The sequence below is a fragment of the Lepidochelys kempii genome, chromosome 23 (assembly GCF_965140285.1).
Source record: "Lepidochelys kempii isolate rLepKem1 chromosome 23, rLepKem1.hap1, whole genome shotgun sequence".
NCBI classification, from domain to species: domain Eukaryota; kingdom Metazoa; phylum Chordata; order Testudines; family Cheloniidae; genus Lepidochelys; species Lepidochelys kempii.
This window is the reverse complement of record NC_136402.1, coordinates 2,177,876-2,196,343: the sequence shown is the minus strand read 5'-3', so window position 1 is coordinate 2,196,343 and position 18,468 is coordinate 2,177,876. Positions and strand designations below refer to the sequence as shown.

Here is an 18,468-nt window from a genome sequence, read left to right as displayed (position 1 = left end):
GGCAAAATTTTCAAAAGCACGTAAGTCATTTAGATGCCTTTGAAAATTTTCCCAATACCTCTAAAAAAAGGAGTACTTGTGGCACCTTAGAGACTAACCACAAGTACTCCTTTTCTTTTTGCGGATACAGACTAACACGGCTGCTACTCTGAAACCCAATACCTCTAGATAGTCTATAAAGATTCTTCAAGGTGGAATATGCTGCAGGAATCCAAGACATGTTGCTATTGTTGTTTAAACTTGGATTTCATTTTAAAATCTGCTTATATTTCCTAGGTATAGCTGCTCCAGTTCCTGCAGAGAGTAAAACATTTTCCAGTGGCTCCACAGCTGTTTCTGGGGGGAAAGTGACTACAGTGCCAGGGAAACCAGGAACACCTCTTGCCGTACAGCAGCCAGTTCAGGTGAGAGCTTCATTTTTAATGCTTCTTCACAGTAGTTTGTCCATTTCAAGGATGAACAAAACTTAGTGAGTTTCACTCCAGGTTTGTTCTTTTTGTGCGGGAAGAAGGAATTAAGTTTCAGAGACCATTTGACTTTGGCATATAATTATTTGATTTTATAAGTACTATGAATTCTTAAACAAAAAGAAAACAAATAATTATCCCTATTAATATTAATTAGACCACTGGGGAAGAGAGCTTTGTTCCTCTTCCTTGAGGGAATTAATGTGCTTCCCAATTTATTTAATGGCATGCAAATACTGTTGGGATGTACATTCTAGAAGTGCAAGTTAAAATAATTACGCATCAAAAAAGATTTATTCATAGATGTTTGCATATCAACACTAAGGAATTCCATCCTAAGTCATTTCACTGATGACTGACATCCTCTTGGCGAGTAGTTTCTTGCTGTGTGTTTTGGTAATCAATTTGTAGTCGTTACATTCATATTGGGATCCCAAATAAAACAGATCCTTTGTTTCTTCTGCAGGCCAAGCCTGGAGTGATTAGCTCCATCTCTGGCCTGAATCTTGGAAAAGGTCCCTTGCAGATCCAAGTAGTTGGGAAAGGATTATCACAACTCATGCCCTCAGTCCCAGTCCCATCCCAGCAGCAGGTGAGTTCACACAGATGTTTATTTCCTTCAAATAATAGCTCAATTTTATTTTATTTTTTACTATTCTATCAGTGAGGAATTTCAAAAGGAAGCGGTATGTTTTCTGCTACCTGAAAGCTGCCATGTTTAAAGTGAGCAAAGCTGTTTTTGTTAGAATCGTCAGCAAGAATTATCCCTTTTTTTCTGCACTTTGTCCAGAATCTCCAAAATCATCTAACTGATTTCCTCCAGCCTACAATCCCATTTTATTCTCCAACTTCCTTGTACTAATTTACTGAACAGAAAGAGTTCTCTCTAATGTGAGCTGGATGGTTCCTCTGTTAGTTCATCATTCTCTGCAGAGTAAAACTAATCTATTGATTACTCATTCCTTTCATATGCATTTTTTTTTCTTACCAGTATGATAGTAAGCTTGGAAGTCTGAAAAAAACTCCTACACTACAGCCCAGCAAAGAAGCTTGGTAAGTGTTTGCCAGAGAGCGTGTGTTGGAGGCTAAGAAGTTAAAGAAAGCAGTGTACGGGTAACAGTAACATCACATGCATAGTAAGGTTAAAGTTTAATAGAATATTCTGCATCTGTGTTAGCTTTGGAGTCATGCAGTGTTGTGCATCGTAATCCACTCTATTGGGGAGGAAGCATGATACTTTATCATGGCATGGCAATTCTTGGTAACATAGCATGCCCTTCAGTGCCTCTCCAGAGGGCCCCATGGGTGACACTGGTCGAATGTACATTTCACACTGGAGAGAATAATTCTTCCAGAATTTTGCTGTGGTTCTTTTCCTGTATGGTCAGTCATTCTTCTTTCTCTCTGATTGCACTCATTCTCCTTTTGTGTTAGTGTGTTTAGCATGTGCATACACACACACACATGCACCTATAACATAGCCAGCTATGTATTACGCTGCTTTCGTTTATATCCATGTCTGCACATAGTACTTCACACATGCACATCAGACCACATTCCTTCACTGCCCATTTTAGCTCAACCAACTTTATTGTTAGTGTCAGGAGGATGAGACTATTTAACTTGAAGATAAATTACATTTTCCTTAATTAGTAAAACTGTGTAGTAATATAATTTGAAGGCTCCCAGGGGGCACTTTTATAATTGAGTTATAGGATGTCTGAGTCACATTCCATGTATCAAAAGAACCTTTCACCTGTTCTATGATCCTCTTGCTGCTGCCCAGAAATCTCACAAGATGCTATATAATTCAGTTATGAGTACCCTTTGGCAACCATAAAACTACATACAGTATTAGCAGTGATCAGTAATATTGTGTGTGGGTGTGTTCCTTGTGTGTGCACATGTGTATTTCATGTTCACACACATAAAACTCATTTTCTGCAGACAGCGAAGGTAAGCCAAAGAGCACCTCTTTATATCATGCTTCAGTCACTGCAAACAGCCTATATATATTGGAAGGAGGAGCAATTAGAATTTCAACCACTCAGCATAATGCTTTTATAGCTATCTTTGTTTTTGAGTCTGTGATTTCTATACACTTTGTACAACTGTCTGACTTGTCCTTTGTTGTTGTTTTTTTAGTTTCTTGGAACAGTTACATAAACATCAGGGAGCAGTGTTGCACCCTGACTATAAAACTTCATTCCGATCATTTGAAGATGCCTTACAAAGGCTTCTACCCTATCATGTCTACCAGGGGATGCTTCCCTCTACCCACGACTACAGAAAGGGTAAGTTCAGCTGTGTATACAATGAAGGATGATAACTAGTAGTCCTAGAACTATAGAAAAGTGTTTTAAACTTAGCAGGGCTTAGCTAAGCAACAGAATGGAGGTGGGCCTAACCCTCAGGAAGTAAACTGAGGCCTCTTCTTCTGATGTTGGCAAAAGAGAGATCACGGTTGGTGGGTCACGGGGAAAAATGGATTTGTCCAGCCGTGAAAAGAAAGAAGTAAGCTGCTCTGCTTCCACTCCAGAAAAAAGATAAAATCCGCAAAACCTGAATAAACTTCTTGGAACCACATGTTTGAAATCTGGCAGTGTCTCAGCCCTTTAATCTTTCAAAGCTAGATAAACTGAGTTCCATCACAGGCTTCTGTGTGTGGAGCTTTTGGATGAGACATTAAAAAAAGAGTCCTTGTCTGCTTATTAAGGCCACTAATGATTCCTTAGGGTTTTTCATAAGAATTGGAGTTTACCCTTGTATCCTTGGTCAAAATTTCTCTTTCCCCTGTTGCTGCTTTGCTGTTCACCATCTTCCACCCCAGAAGTGGCAGGATTTCATGGCTTCCAAGACCAGAAAGGACCCTTGTGCTCCTCCAGTCTGACCTGTATAACACAGACCATAGAACTTCCCCCAAACTAATTTTAGGAGTGCTGTGCATAGTTTGTAAAAGACCCCTTGAGCATCCAGGCATTGTATAAGAGAAAACGACGAGTAGTTTTAATACAGAGTGCTGTACGCTTTCAAAGTTTATTACAAATATTAAGTAACAATTTTAAACTCACTCACTCTATCTGTGTGGTATATGTGCCTTATGAAGTTTTCCACATTACCAGTTTGTGCAGGGAGTTGAACCACTTCTTCCCATGTAGTGGTATCATTCTTCTCTTTGCAAGGAGTATTACCTCGCCCACCTTGCTTCTCTAATGTCCTGGTACCAGTACAGCCACGACAATACTGCATAGTGCTTTGTGAGGAGTCTCATTCTTTATTTATTTCCACTAAGAAAAATGATCAACCTGTTGATTATAATGTGCATTTGAAGCAGGAAGGATCACTTTCCCTAATGTTAAAATTCAGGAAAAAGCATTTTTATATCCATTGTCTGCAGGCTGTAATTTTCTTTTTCTTTCTTTCTTTTTAAATATCAGTATGTAAAATAATGAACAGTGTAGAGAATGTGAATCAGGTGCTCTTATTTATCCTCCTATAACAGAAGAATAAGGGGAGCATTTTATTAAATTGAAAGGCAGTACATTGGAAACTGATAACATATATTTATGTGCTACGCATAATTAACCTATGGAAATCATTACCACAAGATATGATGGAGGCCAAAAGCTTAGCAGGAATCAAAGGATTTATCCATGTATATGAATAATGAGAACATCCATGGTTACATTAGACAGGATACAAAATATATTATATGGACATAACCTCTTCTGCTTCAGGGCATAAGCCAGCCACTGACTGACTGGGGGAGGGAGGAGATTAGGAAGAAATTTCCCTATGGGTAAGTTAGTCCGTAGTTGTCCTTTTAGAGTGTTTTGTGTCACTTCCACTGAAGCATCTGGTATTGCCCACTGTCGGAGACAGTATATTGAGCTAGATGGGCCTTTGGTCTGATCCAGTCTGGCAATTCTTGTGTTCCTCAAAACTGTCTGCTGAAGCACTCTTCTACTCCAAATGTCGAGTTGATTCACTGCCTGGCTCTGTACTGCAATCCAGACATACAGCCAGCTCCTGGTCTGGCAATGAGCTGCAGTAACAGCAGGCAAATCCTGAATGTGTAGAGATAGTTTAAAACCACTTGATGTTACATAGAGAAAAATATCTGTTGTCTCAATAGTTCCTTGCCCCTCTACGCTATGGGACCAATCACATGATCATGTGAACAATTAAAACTAGCCACATACTTTAGGAAGAAGCCTAAGCTGACGTGGAAAGCACTTGAAGGAGCAATCACAATTGCTGCTGCCGAGTCCTCTAGTAACACTAATGTTGATATAGAACGTTAGTCCTGTTTCTGCAGTTACCTTGTCGTATAAAATGTCTTTCAGTGAATGGAGACTTTCCTTTCAGACCTAACGAGATAGCCTCAGCAATGCCTGTATACAAAAAAACAAATAGCCTTCTTTCTTTACCTCTTCTTTTAGTAGATGAAGAGTTTGAAACAGTGTCCACCCAACTGCTGAAACGCACACAAGCTATGTTGAACAAATACCGCCTGCTGCTCTTAGAGGAGTCTCGGGTAAGATTGGCCTTTATGCGCTACTATGCTCAATGGTATAATGGTCAGCATGGTTATTGGTCTGCTCTAATCTATCCTATGCATTTGTAATGAGAGTTTTTAAATTGCAGTTTCACTTACAAAATATGACTATGCTGAAGTTTAAGGGCTCAGTCCTGCACTGTTGAAGTCAGTGGGAGCTTTTCACTTGGTTTCAGTGAGAATAGGATCAAGCTGTAAGTAGGGGAGACTGGGGAAAAGGCTTTTACCTTTGGGAGGAACGCATCACAACTATGTAAAGTAATGTTTTATTTTACTTTTAAATTGAAACAGGACATTTCAATTTAAAAGTAAAATAAAACATTAACTTACGTAGGTCCCTTCCAGTCCTATGATTAACGAGGGGTAATTTTCCAGCAAGCCTGGAACTTTTTTTTTTAATGGGAACAGGAACACTTGGTCACCCCAGAAATATGACACATTAACTTATATTACAAGTTTATATTAAAATTGTGGCTCCTTATCTGTGCTGTAAGAGAGGCAGAGATTCCATACTATAAACCACTACCCAAAAGCCCTTCCCAAATGTCTAAGTGAGGAAAAGTGCTTTCCAGTGTATGGGTAAGACTTGTGCCAGCTCTATGAGAACAAGCACTATTCAGTGACATGTCAAAGTAATTCACCATTGTGTTAGTGCTTGGTTCCCTAAAGCAGAAGCTGGAGAGGCTTGTAGGTTAGGATTGGGTCCCTAATTTCTGTACTGTGGTTACTGTGCCTTTCTTTTCCTCCACCTCTCACCTGTTTTTTTCATTTTTGGTCTGCAGAGAGTCAGCCCTTCTGCAGAGATGGTGATGATCGATCGAATGTTTATTCAGGAAGAAAAGACCATGTTGGCTCTTGATAAACAGCTAGCAAAGGAGAAACCAGGTTGGGGAGACATTATTTCTATCCGTGCACCTCACTTATTCATATGCTGCTCCTCCCACCTCTCCCTTTTAGAAACTAGACAAGGTATTTTTCTACCTTTTTAAGTTACTAAGGCAGGAGTGGAAAACTTGTAAACCAGTGAGCTGTTCCGTGCCAGCTCTCAGCCAACTTCATCTGAATACAGAGGGGTCAGTCTGCAGAGACTGCAAGTCCCATTTTACAACACTTCTGTATGATCTGAGTGGAAGGCTGCTCAGAGCAAGATTGAGCAGTGTGTGTTGGGTTCTGTAGGCGCCTCCATCTGTCCCACTGTATCAAAGAAGTCAGTGGCTGCAGTCTTCTCCATTTTATACAAATTAGGTGCAGCCTGTAGGCTCCTGATAAATTGCTTACAGGTCTCAAGTGCCCTAATTTTGGGTGCCTTTATACTAATGGGCTTGTGTAAATTTATGGCATCTTTTCACAGTAATATATATTTGCTTGGCTCAACTTGAAAAAGCTGGAAAGAGCCTTGGAACAAGGAGAAAATCTGTGCAGCCTAGAGAAGAAAGAGCAACTAGGCAGTGGTGTCTGTAACATGAACAGCCAAATTACCAGGGCTCTGAAATGGTTCCTGCTGGGCACTCATGATCAAAGGAACACAGGTGGCTTTTTGAATGATTGTGTTCCTCTACTTGTGTGTTCAGTGAAAGCACATGGGGAAGGCTGAGCCAGCAAGGGACTAAGCCATATAGGAGGCAGAAAGAGAGAAAATTAGCTAAGAGAAAGAGAAGAGGGGCTGAGAAACAGAAGAAGCAGCTAGCAAGGGGGTAAAATTACAGAACAGAAAATAAATCCCAGCTGGAACAGGGTAAGTGTTGATTGTAAAAATTATTTTATTTAATTTTGTTTACAAAAGTAAGGAATTGCTGAGATGCCAAAATGCTCCTTTCTCCTGAAGGAGAGACTACCTAGTGATTGAAGAAAGGGAGTATGAGTCAGGATTTCAGGGTTTCTAATCTCAGCTCTGGTGGTGATTTGCTGTAAAATAGGGATAAAACTTCCCTGATGGACTATGGGATTTTTTAGGATGAGTTAATTAATTAGGGCAATTGTTAGATGCTAGGGAAAGTCAGGAATTGTTATTAGTTTTATGGTTGACACACACACTTATTGTTATCATTTTTATCATTGTTATCATGTTATCTCAGTGTGCTGCTTTGGCTGGACTGTGACATTGTGTTTTTGTTGCAGATGAGTATGTTTCATCATCTTCTCGCTCACAGAGCCTCACTTCCTCTCTGGCTCTAGCCTCTGTATCCAGTCTCACCCCAGTTTCTGAGAACCTAAAGGTGCCTCCAGTGCAGACAGCCACCCAGATCCACCCCACCAAATTGGTTATCAAGCACAGCGGCGGCTCCCCTTCTGTCACATGGGCAAAAGCTTCGCCTTCTTTGGATGGAGATGAGGATGCCCTACCCTCAAGGAGCAAGCCCCCAATCAAAACTTACGAGGCACGGAGCCGGATCGGGCTTAAGCTGAAGATCAAGCAGGAGGCTGGTCTCAGCAAGGTGGTGCACAACACTGCCTTGGACCCAGTTCACCAGCCGCCTCCGGTGTGCACAGTCATCAAGACAGCTGACCAGCACTCTTCAGCTGCCACCACCACCACTACCACCACTGCTGGGCAAATGAACGGGACTATTGACCATGTAACCTCAGCACCTGTGGAGAAAAAGCCCATTGTGACCTACTGCAGGCTTCCGCTTCGTAAGACTTACAGAGAGAACGTGGATGCTTTTATAGCAGATAAAGCCACTGATGCCTGTCCGAAGGGAGGCATCCCAAAGGTCGATACGATCCCCAGCACCCTTGTGATCAAGCAGGAGGATGGCTCCAAAGGCGTGATCACCTCTCTCAAAACCCATGAAACCCCAACTGTGGTGGTGGCAGAGAAGAGCAAGCCGGAGGAGAGCTCCAAGCTTCTGTTTTTCAACAGAAGCGATGCCCGTTCTCTGGTGATGCAAGACAGCCCTGCCCCTCCGAAGACCGATGACTCTACCAGTGGCCTTATGAAGGAACTTGCAGAAGTAGAGGATGAGTTTTATCACGGAATGATAAAAACGGAGCCCCCTGACCACAGCTCTGGCTCGGAGCTCACCTGGGAGGTTCCCTTGCCTCCAGCCAAGCGCAGGAAGTCGGAGTCCTTTGATGTGGATAATGCCAGCTTCTCCAGCGACAGCCCCCAGGATGACTCCCTTAATGAGCACCTACAGAGTGCCATTGACAGCATTCTCAACCTGCAGCAACCTCAGACTGGGGGTCAGAACGTCCGGACACCCTCCTCCTCTTACAACTCCTCTTCCTCCCCTTTCTCTTCGCCTGTCCATCGTACAGACACTTACCTTGCCCCTAATCACAATGGCGGCCTTGGAGCAAGGACGTTGAACAGATAACAGAAAACCAAACAGAGCAGAAACTGAAAAGAAAGCAAGGACCGAAGAAGAAGCTCTTGCTGGTTGAAATGCTCGAGCACCATGGGTGTGAGTGGTGCTGCCTACCCAGAGACCCGATGGCTCGGCCCTGGCACCAGCAGGAGTGGGGGAAGAGGGTGTCCTAATGATGCTTCCTCCAAGTGTTTATATGATGGGTTTTGGATGTTGTAAAGTACAAGCTGAGGCTGGATTTACAATACACTCGTCTCATCAAATGCACCCTATAACGGCAAGTGAGAAGCAACCAGGCGGGTGGGAGGGGATTGATGGGGCCCATAGGTAGTGCTGGCTGTGTAATTTAGGTTCTGTAACAAATTGCTAATTTGAATATCTGATTGATCAGTTTCCCCTCCTCCCGCCCCATCTTAAACTCTGAACAGATTGCAAGTCAAGCCAGTGTGAGGCAAAAGGGTACTCTGCAGGAATTTCCACAGGGGCAAAATTTATTGTTCATTTTTAACTTATTTCAAGAATCGAGCATGGGCTTGTGGAACCTCTCATTGGTCAGCAAAAGGCAAAAAAATAGTCAAGAAAGGAGATGCAAACACTAATCATTAAAAAGAAAGAAAGTTTACAAATCTATATGTTTTACTCCTAAACTTGAAGAGAAACAATTCCCCTGGGAGTAGCTGTGGGTAGGACTAGCAGGAGCAGCACAGGGGAGATGGGGGAAGAGAGGAATATCATGCAGTCATTTACTCTGAGGGGGGTGGTTACATTGCTTTATGTTGTACTCCATGGCAACCTGATATTTTGGTAGCAACCAGGCAAAGTGTATTCAAGCTGTGTTAGGAGTGAAGCTGGCCTGGCATTTCCCTGCAGCATTCCAAGGCAGGGGGTGTGCTGATAAGAGAACAGGCTGGGGCCAAGGCATCCTGTTGCAGTGTTCTGCTTGGAAGTAGGCAAAGGCAGAAAGCAAAAATGCCAAATGAATGTTTACATGTTTTACATTTCTGCTTTTCATCATTTGTTGTTGTTTAAATGTTTTCTTATACTCTTCTTCCATTATCTCAGTTACCTTCATCTTATTGCTTTCCCATACGGGTCCCCTGTTTCCTTATTAAAGCATAAGGGATGGGGCTGTTTTTATAGTTTGTACTCTTGAGACTCTGTGTCATGACCATCGACCTCCTAAGGAGGACTGGATGGGGCTCCCTTAGGGGCTTATCAATGCCTCCTCCTAATCAGCTAGAAGAGGAGACTGTTGAATGATACAAGGTACTCCTTCCTCTCCATGTTAGCAGCATTACTAGCCCCAGGCAGTCCGGGATGTGAGAGTATTAGACTGAGTGACAAACCCAAATCATCCTCTTCTTTTACTATGCCACCAGGCCCACTTGTCCCCCTGTGTGTTTGTTTTTGATCAGTTCCTGATTTTACTTTTCCTTTAGTTCTTCCCATTCTGGCTCTCGCTCTCAAACTCAGAGGCATACAGGGCGGTTTAGAAGCCCTATTAAATTTATATGAGCAGGTGGATGCTGTGGTCGATCAGATACCAGGCCTTTTGCTGACAAACTTCCAGTGGCTTTGTCAAGATTCGAGTTCTAACACCTGCGTGGGGCTAAGGATTCCAGCCACAGTCTCTGTAGAATTTACACGTATACTACTGCTGCCACTTTTCTCTCTAACCCTAGATTTGTCAGTTAAATGCTGCCTACTGCAATTAACATCAGGGCGTGTTATCACCTTTGTTTCAGTGCGCGAGGGCTCTGTCATTCCAGTTCAGTCTTCCTGTTCTCTGATGCGGGCTTATCATCATACTCATGGTCAGTCTCACACCAGGCCAACACATGGATAATGGTTGAGAAGACTGTGATACAGAGAGTGCCAGGAAATGTGAGCTGTGCTACATCACATTTATTTCACTACAAATAACAGACATAAACCCTTCAAAAAATTTACATTGACTAATACCAGAAACCCTGAGGAGGATCTATTTATTCCCACTCATGCCTTATTATTTCTTTACCCAAATGTGTTGTGACAGTGGAAATACATGGTTTCTTTTCACTGTTCCCCCACTTGGGTGTGTATGTAACCATAACTTAATTGTGTGTATGTAGATGCTGTAACCTGTATGTGTGGCATTCATCCCATTAGAGCTTTTTCACTGATTTTACCTCCATTTTTTATTGGTGGTAGTAGGAGTTAGGGCTTTGCATCAGTGCCATCAAGTATTTGTGATGTGCCATTAGTCCTGTTTCCTTCAACAGCTTATTGATGTCATTCATTACCACACCATAGGCATGGTATGTACCATACAAATGGATTGCAGTATCAGCACACTACCTGCTTGGAGTCTCTCGTGTTGGCAGGCCTCTGCTGCTTTAGATGGGATCCCACAGTTCAATCCAGGATGGGAGAATTGGATTTGTGAGGGAGTGCATCTCCTCTTGCTGGTCTGGAGTGTACGTGTGTAAAGGGGTGTCACTCTGCATAAGAACATCTCCTTTTCCATCAGTAGGCAAGACAGATAATGATCAAAGGTGGAAGCCTGGATAAGGTGATTTTCACTCCACTCCCAGTGCTCTTAGCTGCCCAAAGTGGGGATTAAGAAGTGGTGAAATATCAGGAGGGTAACAATAAATGAACAGGAAGTTAAAATAAATACACAATAAAAATCAACTGGGTGAGAATCTCAGGCTCCCCTAAAATACATTGCTCACAACTGGGTTGATACAACACTCTGCAGTTTTAAGTGTTATTACAGCCACTGAGGGATTCCCCATCCCAAGTGAAAGTGTGAGCCTGTTTTCTAGCACCTTTTAGTATTTTTGATCCTTTACAGTATTTCTTTCTTCAGTTTCCTCTATGCACTGAGTTCTATAAATTAATGGGTTTCAATACTCTTAATAGTTATCTCACCGATTGTATTTTTTTTTTTAAAACAGATCCTCCTTTTTGCCTTCAGTGCTGAAATTCCCTTTAGAGAACATCTTCAGAGCAGGGCATTCAGAGGAAAACAGGTGTCAGCTACTACCTTGTCTGGCAGGCTTACTAAAAAATTGTAACTATGGAGGTAGCACAGAAGTGGCACTTATCTGTGTCCTTTGCTCTTATATACACACACCTCCCACCATATGGCTTGACAGGTAACCTGCAAAACCCAGAGTAGTTCATGAGATAATATAGAATTTTCTTTGTTGTGTGCATATATAAGAGAGAGAGATCTCACTGAGTGAAAAATCAAACTTAAAAGATTGTAACATTAGCACAGACGTACACTATTCTGATATCAAAGTCTCTCCTGTTACCAGACCTATGGAATTTGCAAAAGTGTCCCTGAGGGAGGGTGGGAAAGGAGGGCAAACATATCTTTGTGAACGTGGAGCCAGGTACCTGCCTGTTGGTGTTACCATCCTTTTGGATGATGAAGTAGAGAGTTAGTGAACAGAAGAGGTGAAAAAATCGTCATTGTTTTCAGTTAGAGCCATTTGAATTTGGAAGTTTTTCTGCTTATTTTTTTTCCTTAAACTGATCTACAGTTTTACCATCCGCAGCCCACACCCGTAATGAATGCCCTGAATTGCAGCTGCTCTCAGACTCCTGTAGAAGGAAGCCTGTTAGCATTGTGTGCTGATTAGCCATAAGGGGCCACCACCTCCTTTGTTCTATGGAAGTTTAGTGTTTTCTTTTCACAGCAATCCCCACAGCAGGGTTTGAATCTTAAAAGGCACAAGCACCACACCAGTCCCTCCACATTTTGGTCTCTCATGTATTGTATGCTGGGGTTCAGTATATCCCAATGAATTCCTTCCTAGGGCCAAATTGTGGTTCCATTGAAATCAATGGTAAAACTCCCATTGACTTCACTGGACGAGGGACTGGCCTCCTTGAAAGTTTGCCGACTCTGGAGGCATTAGAACTGTGAGTCTGCAAGTGCGCATGTGTCTCTAGCAGTGTTGTTGGGGAGATATTTTGTGAGCATAAAGGCTGCTTCCACAAACGCGGGCGGGGGATTAAGATTATCCTGGGCCCAGATTCCTCCAAATCTTTAGGCTCACACCTATGTAACATTCCTCCGCCAGCCATCAATGTGCGCAGCTCGTGCCCCATGAGTCAGAGCAGCTGAGCACCCAGTCAGTGCCTGTCCAGGGTCATAGTATAATATGTAACCTGAGGAGCCAAGTGAGGGAGTGTCACAGTTCGGGGTTCCTTGGATTCCTTGCTGCAAACAATCCTCACACACTCCTGGGGAGGTTGGCCATCATGTGCTTTATTTACAGTGTACTATACAAGTGTTTGATCCCCACAACATAAGCTTTTCTTCAAGTCTTTATCTACTACCAAGGCACAGGGAGAGAGAGATCTCACCACTCTGAAATCCTGAGGTCCTTTGCCCTTCCTTCCAACCTTCCGTCCTGTCTCTCTCTGAACCATCATCAGCAGACAGCTGAATCCCCTTGTTGATTGGTTAACTACCTGGTACTTGATTCATTCGATTTACAGTACCAAGTGCACAGAGTGGTGAGTCAGCCTCAGGATACTCTCGCTCTATCACAGGAGACCCCTGCGTTGTGTGCGCTGGCATTAGTCACCTGTTGTGAATCTCATTGACCTGCTGCATCAGTGGGTTCTTTCAGGCTGCAAGTTCTGGATCTTTAGCCCTGTCTATTCTGGCATTACAAGGTTAATCAGTTTTTTAACATGGCAGGGCAGCCAGGGTGCATGGGCCCATGCTTTGTTAAACCTGTATTGTTAAGGGGGAAAGATAATATTTTAAAAGGTTGTGTTGTAGATTCCTGACTGGGCTGGAGCAGATTTACTGTTTGACACTGTCAACACTGGCCAAACACATTGTTAAACCCCTTTTTGGCCACTACTAAAATTGGTTGCACTGTGACTCTTACGGTTGCCAGAAATTCCCCTAACTTTTCTTCTGTCATCTCTTTTTTTTTAATTATCATTACTTATTTTTAAAAAGTAGGCCTAAATCCTTTTCTACACACGCAATACCCTCTTACATATTTTAGAGGCTCCAGTTCGTCTCCTGAACGTATGCTTTAAGAGACCGAACTGTTTGGCCTCGTTCTGGGAGTTACCTAATAAGTAGCTGCTTTATATATTTCCAAATCCATGTTATTTTTCCTGCTTTCTGCATGTGAAAAAAGAAACACATGGTCAGGCTGCAGATTAAACACAGGCTACCCCCTTGGCTAATGTCCCAGTGTTTTACCAACAGAACAAGTTAGGCCCAGCAAGTTGTGCTGGAGCTTAGCTGCTTGAGCTCTTGATGGGAAGCCAGATGAACTGCATTCATCCACTAACTATAAATCTTTTATTATTTTTTCTTTTGCTGCTTCCCTTTCTTTCCAAGAAGAAATCATAAATCTAATTTCTGGGGCCTGGGAATTAGCCATAACTGCATTCAAATTCCTACATAGTCTCATACGCTCATTACAAACAGACTTCAAACTCAGTCATTGAGGATATGTGAATGTTTGTAAATCATCACGGTATCTTTTCCTTTCTGGACCAATTTTTGGTGGTTAACATTGTCCTAAATCTGCAAACTCCATTTAAAATTCAATAGCCTACTCTTGCATTATAGCCCAAGAGACTCAACTAGAAATATAGAAAGTCAGCAACTTTTCTTTTTCTCCTTCTGCGAATAGATGTTCAAGATGGCTCACATTTAGGCATCTAAATGAAATAATTTGATTTTCAAAAATCCTCAACACCCAGCAGGTCCCACTGTTCTGGATGCTGAGGGCTTTTGAAAATCTGGACCCTGTTACTTTCCTCTCTTCCTCTCCTCCTCATTTCTTACTAAAAAGAGGCCTTAAAAGTATTTATATGCCCCTCATTACTCCACACCAAGAAATATAAAAAGGGGAAAGTAATTCATTTAGAACTCCAGAGGCAGCTATTGCAATTCAGTGGATGGAAGCAAGTATTTTCCAAGAATGAGTTTGGCTTAAAAGCAGTGGGGAAGAGGAATTGTTGTGGCAGGAGGACTGGTGGCTTGAAGCAGTAAGTAATTGGATCCCTTATGTGAACACAAACCTCCTTAAGAAATGTGTGCACTCACTCTTGAGGAGTTTTGAACATACCCAAATCCCCTTTTTGTTCCTTGTTTTCAATTCTTATAGTTAGTGTTCATTTTGCACAATCATTCTTGCCTCTGCCACCTCCCTGCCAACTAAGTACATGCTCATTAGGTCAAAAATACTCAAGACATTTTATAAACCAGCATATTTCAGAGTGCATTTAACGCTCATAGCTGTGAATGCACTCAACAAAGAGAATAGAAAAGCTTATGCAATCAGGTCCTTCCAGCTGTGAAAGTACAGAATTGACACACATGTTCTAGTCCAATGGGAGATGAATAGCTGGGAATGGAACGTCACATGCAGGCTCTCTCTTTACCACCTGGCCTTAGTGTCACTTGCACACCTTTTATTAGCTAATCGCTTTTTGCCTGTGACAGAAACACTGAAGTCCAACTTAAGTGTTTGTTACCATCCTATTCACTTCCAGCTTCTTTATGCACATAATTGAATGTCCCCATGTCCCCTGAGGTATTGTCCTTGTTGGAAAACAGCAATATAGGAAAAGACATCACCATTCTTTACACCCCCAAACGATAATTAAAAGACTGCTGGAGAAAGTAGAAAGTTTTGGACAGTGACTGCTCACCCAAACTATTCTTCAACATCAATTTCTTCTTCTTTAACCCTTTACGTGTCTTGTGAAGTAGAAAAAAAGTTTGTGTCTTAAGGAAAATTTGCAGTTTAATGAAGACAATTTTTAGGGGGCATAATTTAACCAAAAATGAAAAATAAAAAGTTACGGTCTACTTTTTTCTTTGACAAGAGTGTTTTAACATTGGACCATCCACCACTGATGTAGGTTTTTGGATAGTTCTGTATCAGGTCTGTACCTCTGTGCCCACAAGTTTTTCTAATAATATTTTATTAAAAAAAAAATTAGCAGTGTTGCTTTTCCATTCGCTTCATGCTGTGTAGCAGTTCACAAAACTGCCTGATGAATTTTGCCTTTGTACCAGGTGTATTTTAATTCCTCCATTTGGGAAGCCTTCTCAATCAAACTTTTCAAGGTTTGTTGCTTGTGAACTGCCTTTGATACATTCTGAAACACTGTTGTACTTAAGAAGGGAGGTCTCCTGTTTTATCACAGTAGCCTGGGCTTGTTAAAAGACAAGCAAACGGAAGGTGATTGATTTTTTTATTTTTATTATTATTACTGAGATTTTATTTTTGCGTTTGAACACTGCTCTGTGGTACAGAGCAGGAAGATAAAAAATCCAAGGAGAGAACCCCCTTTTGGATTGGCTTGCAAACACTAGAGGTCAAAGCGCTCAGTGGCCCCTCTTAACCCTTCATTTTCTGTGATGAGAGGATTGGTTAGGCAGCAATAAGAAATGACAATTCCCAGCCTAAAATATTTGGCGTTTTCTTTTTTATATATACATATATATATATAAAAAAATGTGTATTAAATTGTTTGGTTTTTGTTTAGTCTCTACTTTTCTTTAATCTAAAAGAAAGTGTGGCTTGGGATCATTAGAGCATTATTTTTTTTCCTTTTTCTGCAAGATGGATAACTTTAAAACCAGAGACTCCCCTTTTGAACAAAGGCTGATGCGCATTGGCTTTCTCACTGTTACGGGGAAGTATACGCGAAAAAAAAATTTGTAACTTCCCAGTATTTTGAAATGAACTTGAAGTGACCATACCTTTTTCTTTTCGCAGCAAGGAGTGGGGTTCTTTTCACCCCTTTTCTGCACATTTTAATTTACACAGTTTTGCAGGGGGACAGCTAACGAGTTTTTACTCTCAGCTGCCCCCTATCCACGTCAGCTTGTCTCTGATGTAGAATTAAGAGGAAGAGGAAATGCAAAAAAAAATCATGGCAAAAAGTAAATCTGTCATCCCTGACTGTTCATTTCCTCCCCCCAAACCTCCTGAAATAAAGTAACACTTGCAAAAAAGGAGAGGGAAAATTCCCCACCCCTTAACCAAGTAAAACAACCCCCTTTTCTTTCTTGCCCCGCTGGTACCAGTGAACGCTATCACAGTTCGAAACAAAATATAGTACTATAAAATAATTTTGTACTGTATTTATTGTGTATAACAATTTTTTTAAAGAATTATGTACATTTAGTACTTCTGTGTAAATTAAATTGCTCTTCTTTTTAAATACTGTATATGAATTGTTTTGTGTTTCTTTCCAAAGACCTTTAGAATACAGTTTTGAAATATGCAAATGAGCTCTTGACTTTAGATGGCTTGTTTATTATTATTTGTATTACCGTAGCCTTTATTTGTAGTGCTTTTGCTTAGCAAGACAGTCTGATGTTTTTCCCTTTTGCAAACCACCGTAAGCAAGTTAAGCTTTTATGTCTTATAAGTACATGTAGGTACCTGATCGCAACTCAGCTGGTTACAAACATGACCCAATGTTTCTGTCTGAGGAAATACGGTTGAGGGATATTCTGCCTCACAGTTTGGAACCATGACCCCAGTCGGATCCTCGCAAGCATATTCTTGGTTTCTCTTTGGGCCTCGCGGTTTTCACTGGGGCAGTGTGGCTTCACATGGGTGTATGAGTGTGCTTGTATAAGTCTGGTTGTAAGATGAGGGTCCATTTTTGTAACCAGGTTGGATTATAAATTAGTTCCTGGGCATAGCAATATTTGGGTTTCTCACAATCTTGTAGTGCTCATGGTGTGTTACAAATCTGGCTCCCACAGCAGCAAGAATGAGACTAGTCACTCAATGGGGCTTACATCTCCACCTTGTGCGGTCATCTTACACCAGTGCAAAGTGAGTGTGAAATGACTGCACCAGATGCCAGGTCAATGGAGAATCAAGCCGGATCATTTCTAACCCTAGTACTTATTAAACAGGGTCTTGGCCTTGGAAAGTTGTGAACAGAAAAGAATTGATACATTAATAACCATAGTAAGGTCTGCAGGCTTGGGCTTGAAGGCTGGGGTTCAAAAGAGCCTCAGGTTAGGCTCCCAACTCCCAGTTAATTTTCATGGAATTTGGACTCCTCTAGAAGCCCGCAGCTTAAATGTTTTTTGAGGTCCTGTTGGCTTGCTTTTCCCATCTGCCCACCCTGCCCCATCCCAGGGTATGGAGATATCCCATTGTACGATGGTTGTAGCTTATTGCTTCGTTACATCTTGGCATGGCTGGACATACTGCAGGATTCTAGACATACCAACAGAAAGGGCCTCTCTGCAACCCTTGATTTGCTGGCCTCTGCTGCACCTTTCTGCATTTCCAGCAGGGTTTGAAAGTCATTACCGTCTCATGGCTGTTCAGCAAACTGTGTGGAATAAGGGTGTGCTTTTTGTCTCCGCAAGTGCCATCAGATTTGGCACCTGGAACTGAAGGAAACTTCCATCAAATGGCTTTTTGGTCAAACAACTTTGGGTGGGGTGAGGGGTGTTTTCATCAAATTTTCAGGTTTTAACTGGGAAAAATATTGTTTTTTCAACATAACCCTGAAATACTTAAAACCAAAATTGCTTTAATTGAAATTTTTTTGCAGGGGAAAAAAGTAATTTCCCACCCAGCTCTATTGGCATTTTCAGTGGTTAGCCAAACCCTGAAAGGTGTGCAGCATTTATGGGGCTATGGTCCATGACTTGAGCTCTTGGAGTTTGTCTCCACTGCATTTTAAAACCGTCAGCAGCAAGTCTCGGAGCCCAGGTCTGCAGACTCGGGCTTGCGCTATGCCACTAAACACAGCTGTGTAGACATTTGGACTTGGTGTGGAGCTCGGGCCCTGAACTTCCCCACCCGCCTCAGGCATCGGAGCCTGGGCTCCAGCCCGAGCCTGAGTGTCTACACAGCTGTTTTTAGTGCTGCAGCGTGAAACCCACAAGCCTGCGTGGGTGGACCTAGGATCTGAAAGTCACTGCCATAGGGTTTAAAATGCATGTTGATATACACTTAAGTGCAACCAGAATATATATTTGTGCTGGTTGTTTTCACCCACTGTAAATAAATCCACCTTAAACATATACATTTTATACATTTTTTAATTAGGTGCTCATTTCAGCTGCTGAGATTCCAGGAAGCAGAAAATTCACAGTTTTGACATCTAA

General features: G+C 41.9%; 1 protein-coding gene across 8 annotated transcripts in view; it reads left to right on the top strand.

Moving 5' to 3' along the window:
- BICRA (BRD4 interacting chromatin remodeling complex associated protein) overlaps nt 1-16,554 on the top strand; it is a 114,564-nt gene extending 98,010 nt beyond the window's left edge. For 7 of the 8 annotated variants that reach the window (XM_073322279.2, XM_073322276.2, XM_073322277.2 and 4 more), the window contains 7 exons: nt 277-404; nt 934-1,059; nt 1,459-1,520; nt 2,613-2,761; nt 4,910-5,004; nt 5,808-5,910; nt 7,144-16,554. In XM_073322279.2, coding sequence (XP_073178380.1) covers nt 277-404; nt 934-1,059; nt 1,459-1,520; nt 2,613-2,761; nt 4,910-5,004; nt 5,808-5,910; nt 7,144-8,345 — 1,865 coding nt within the window. In that variant the 3' untranslated portion in view covers nt 8,346-16,554. The remainder of the gene's footprint in view (nt 1-276; nt 405-933; nt 1,060-1,458; nt 1,521-2,612; nt 2,762-4,909; nt 5,005-5,807; nt 5,911-7,143) is intronic. The other variant, XM_073322274.2, reaches the window with a different exon arrangement.
- The last annotated feature ends 1,914 nt before the right edge of the window (nt 16,555-18,468 follow it).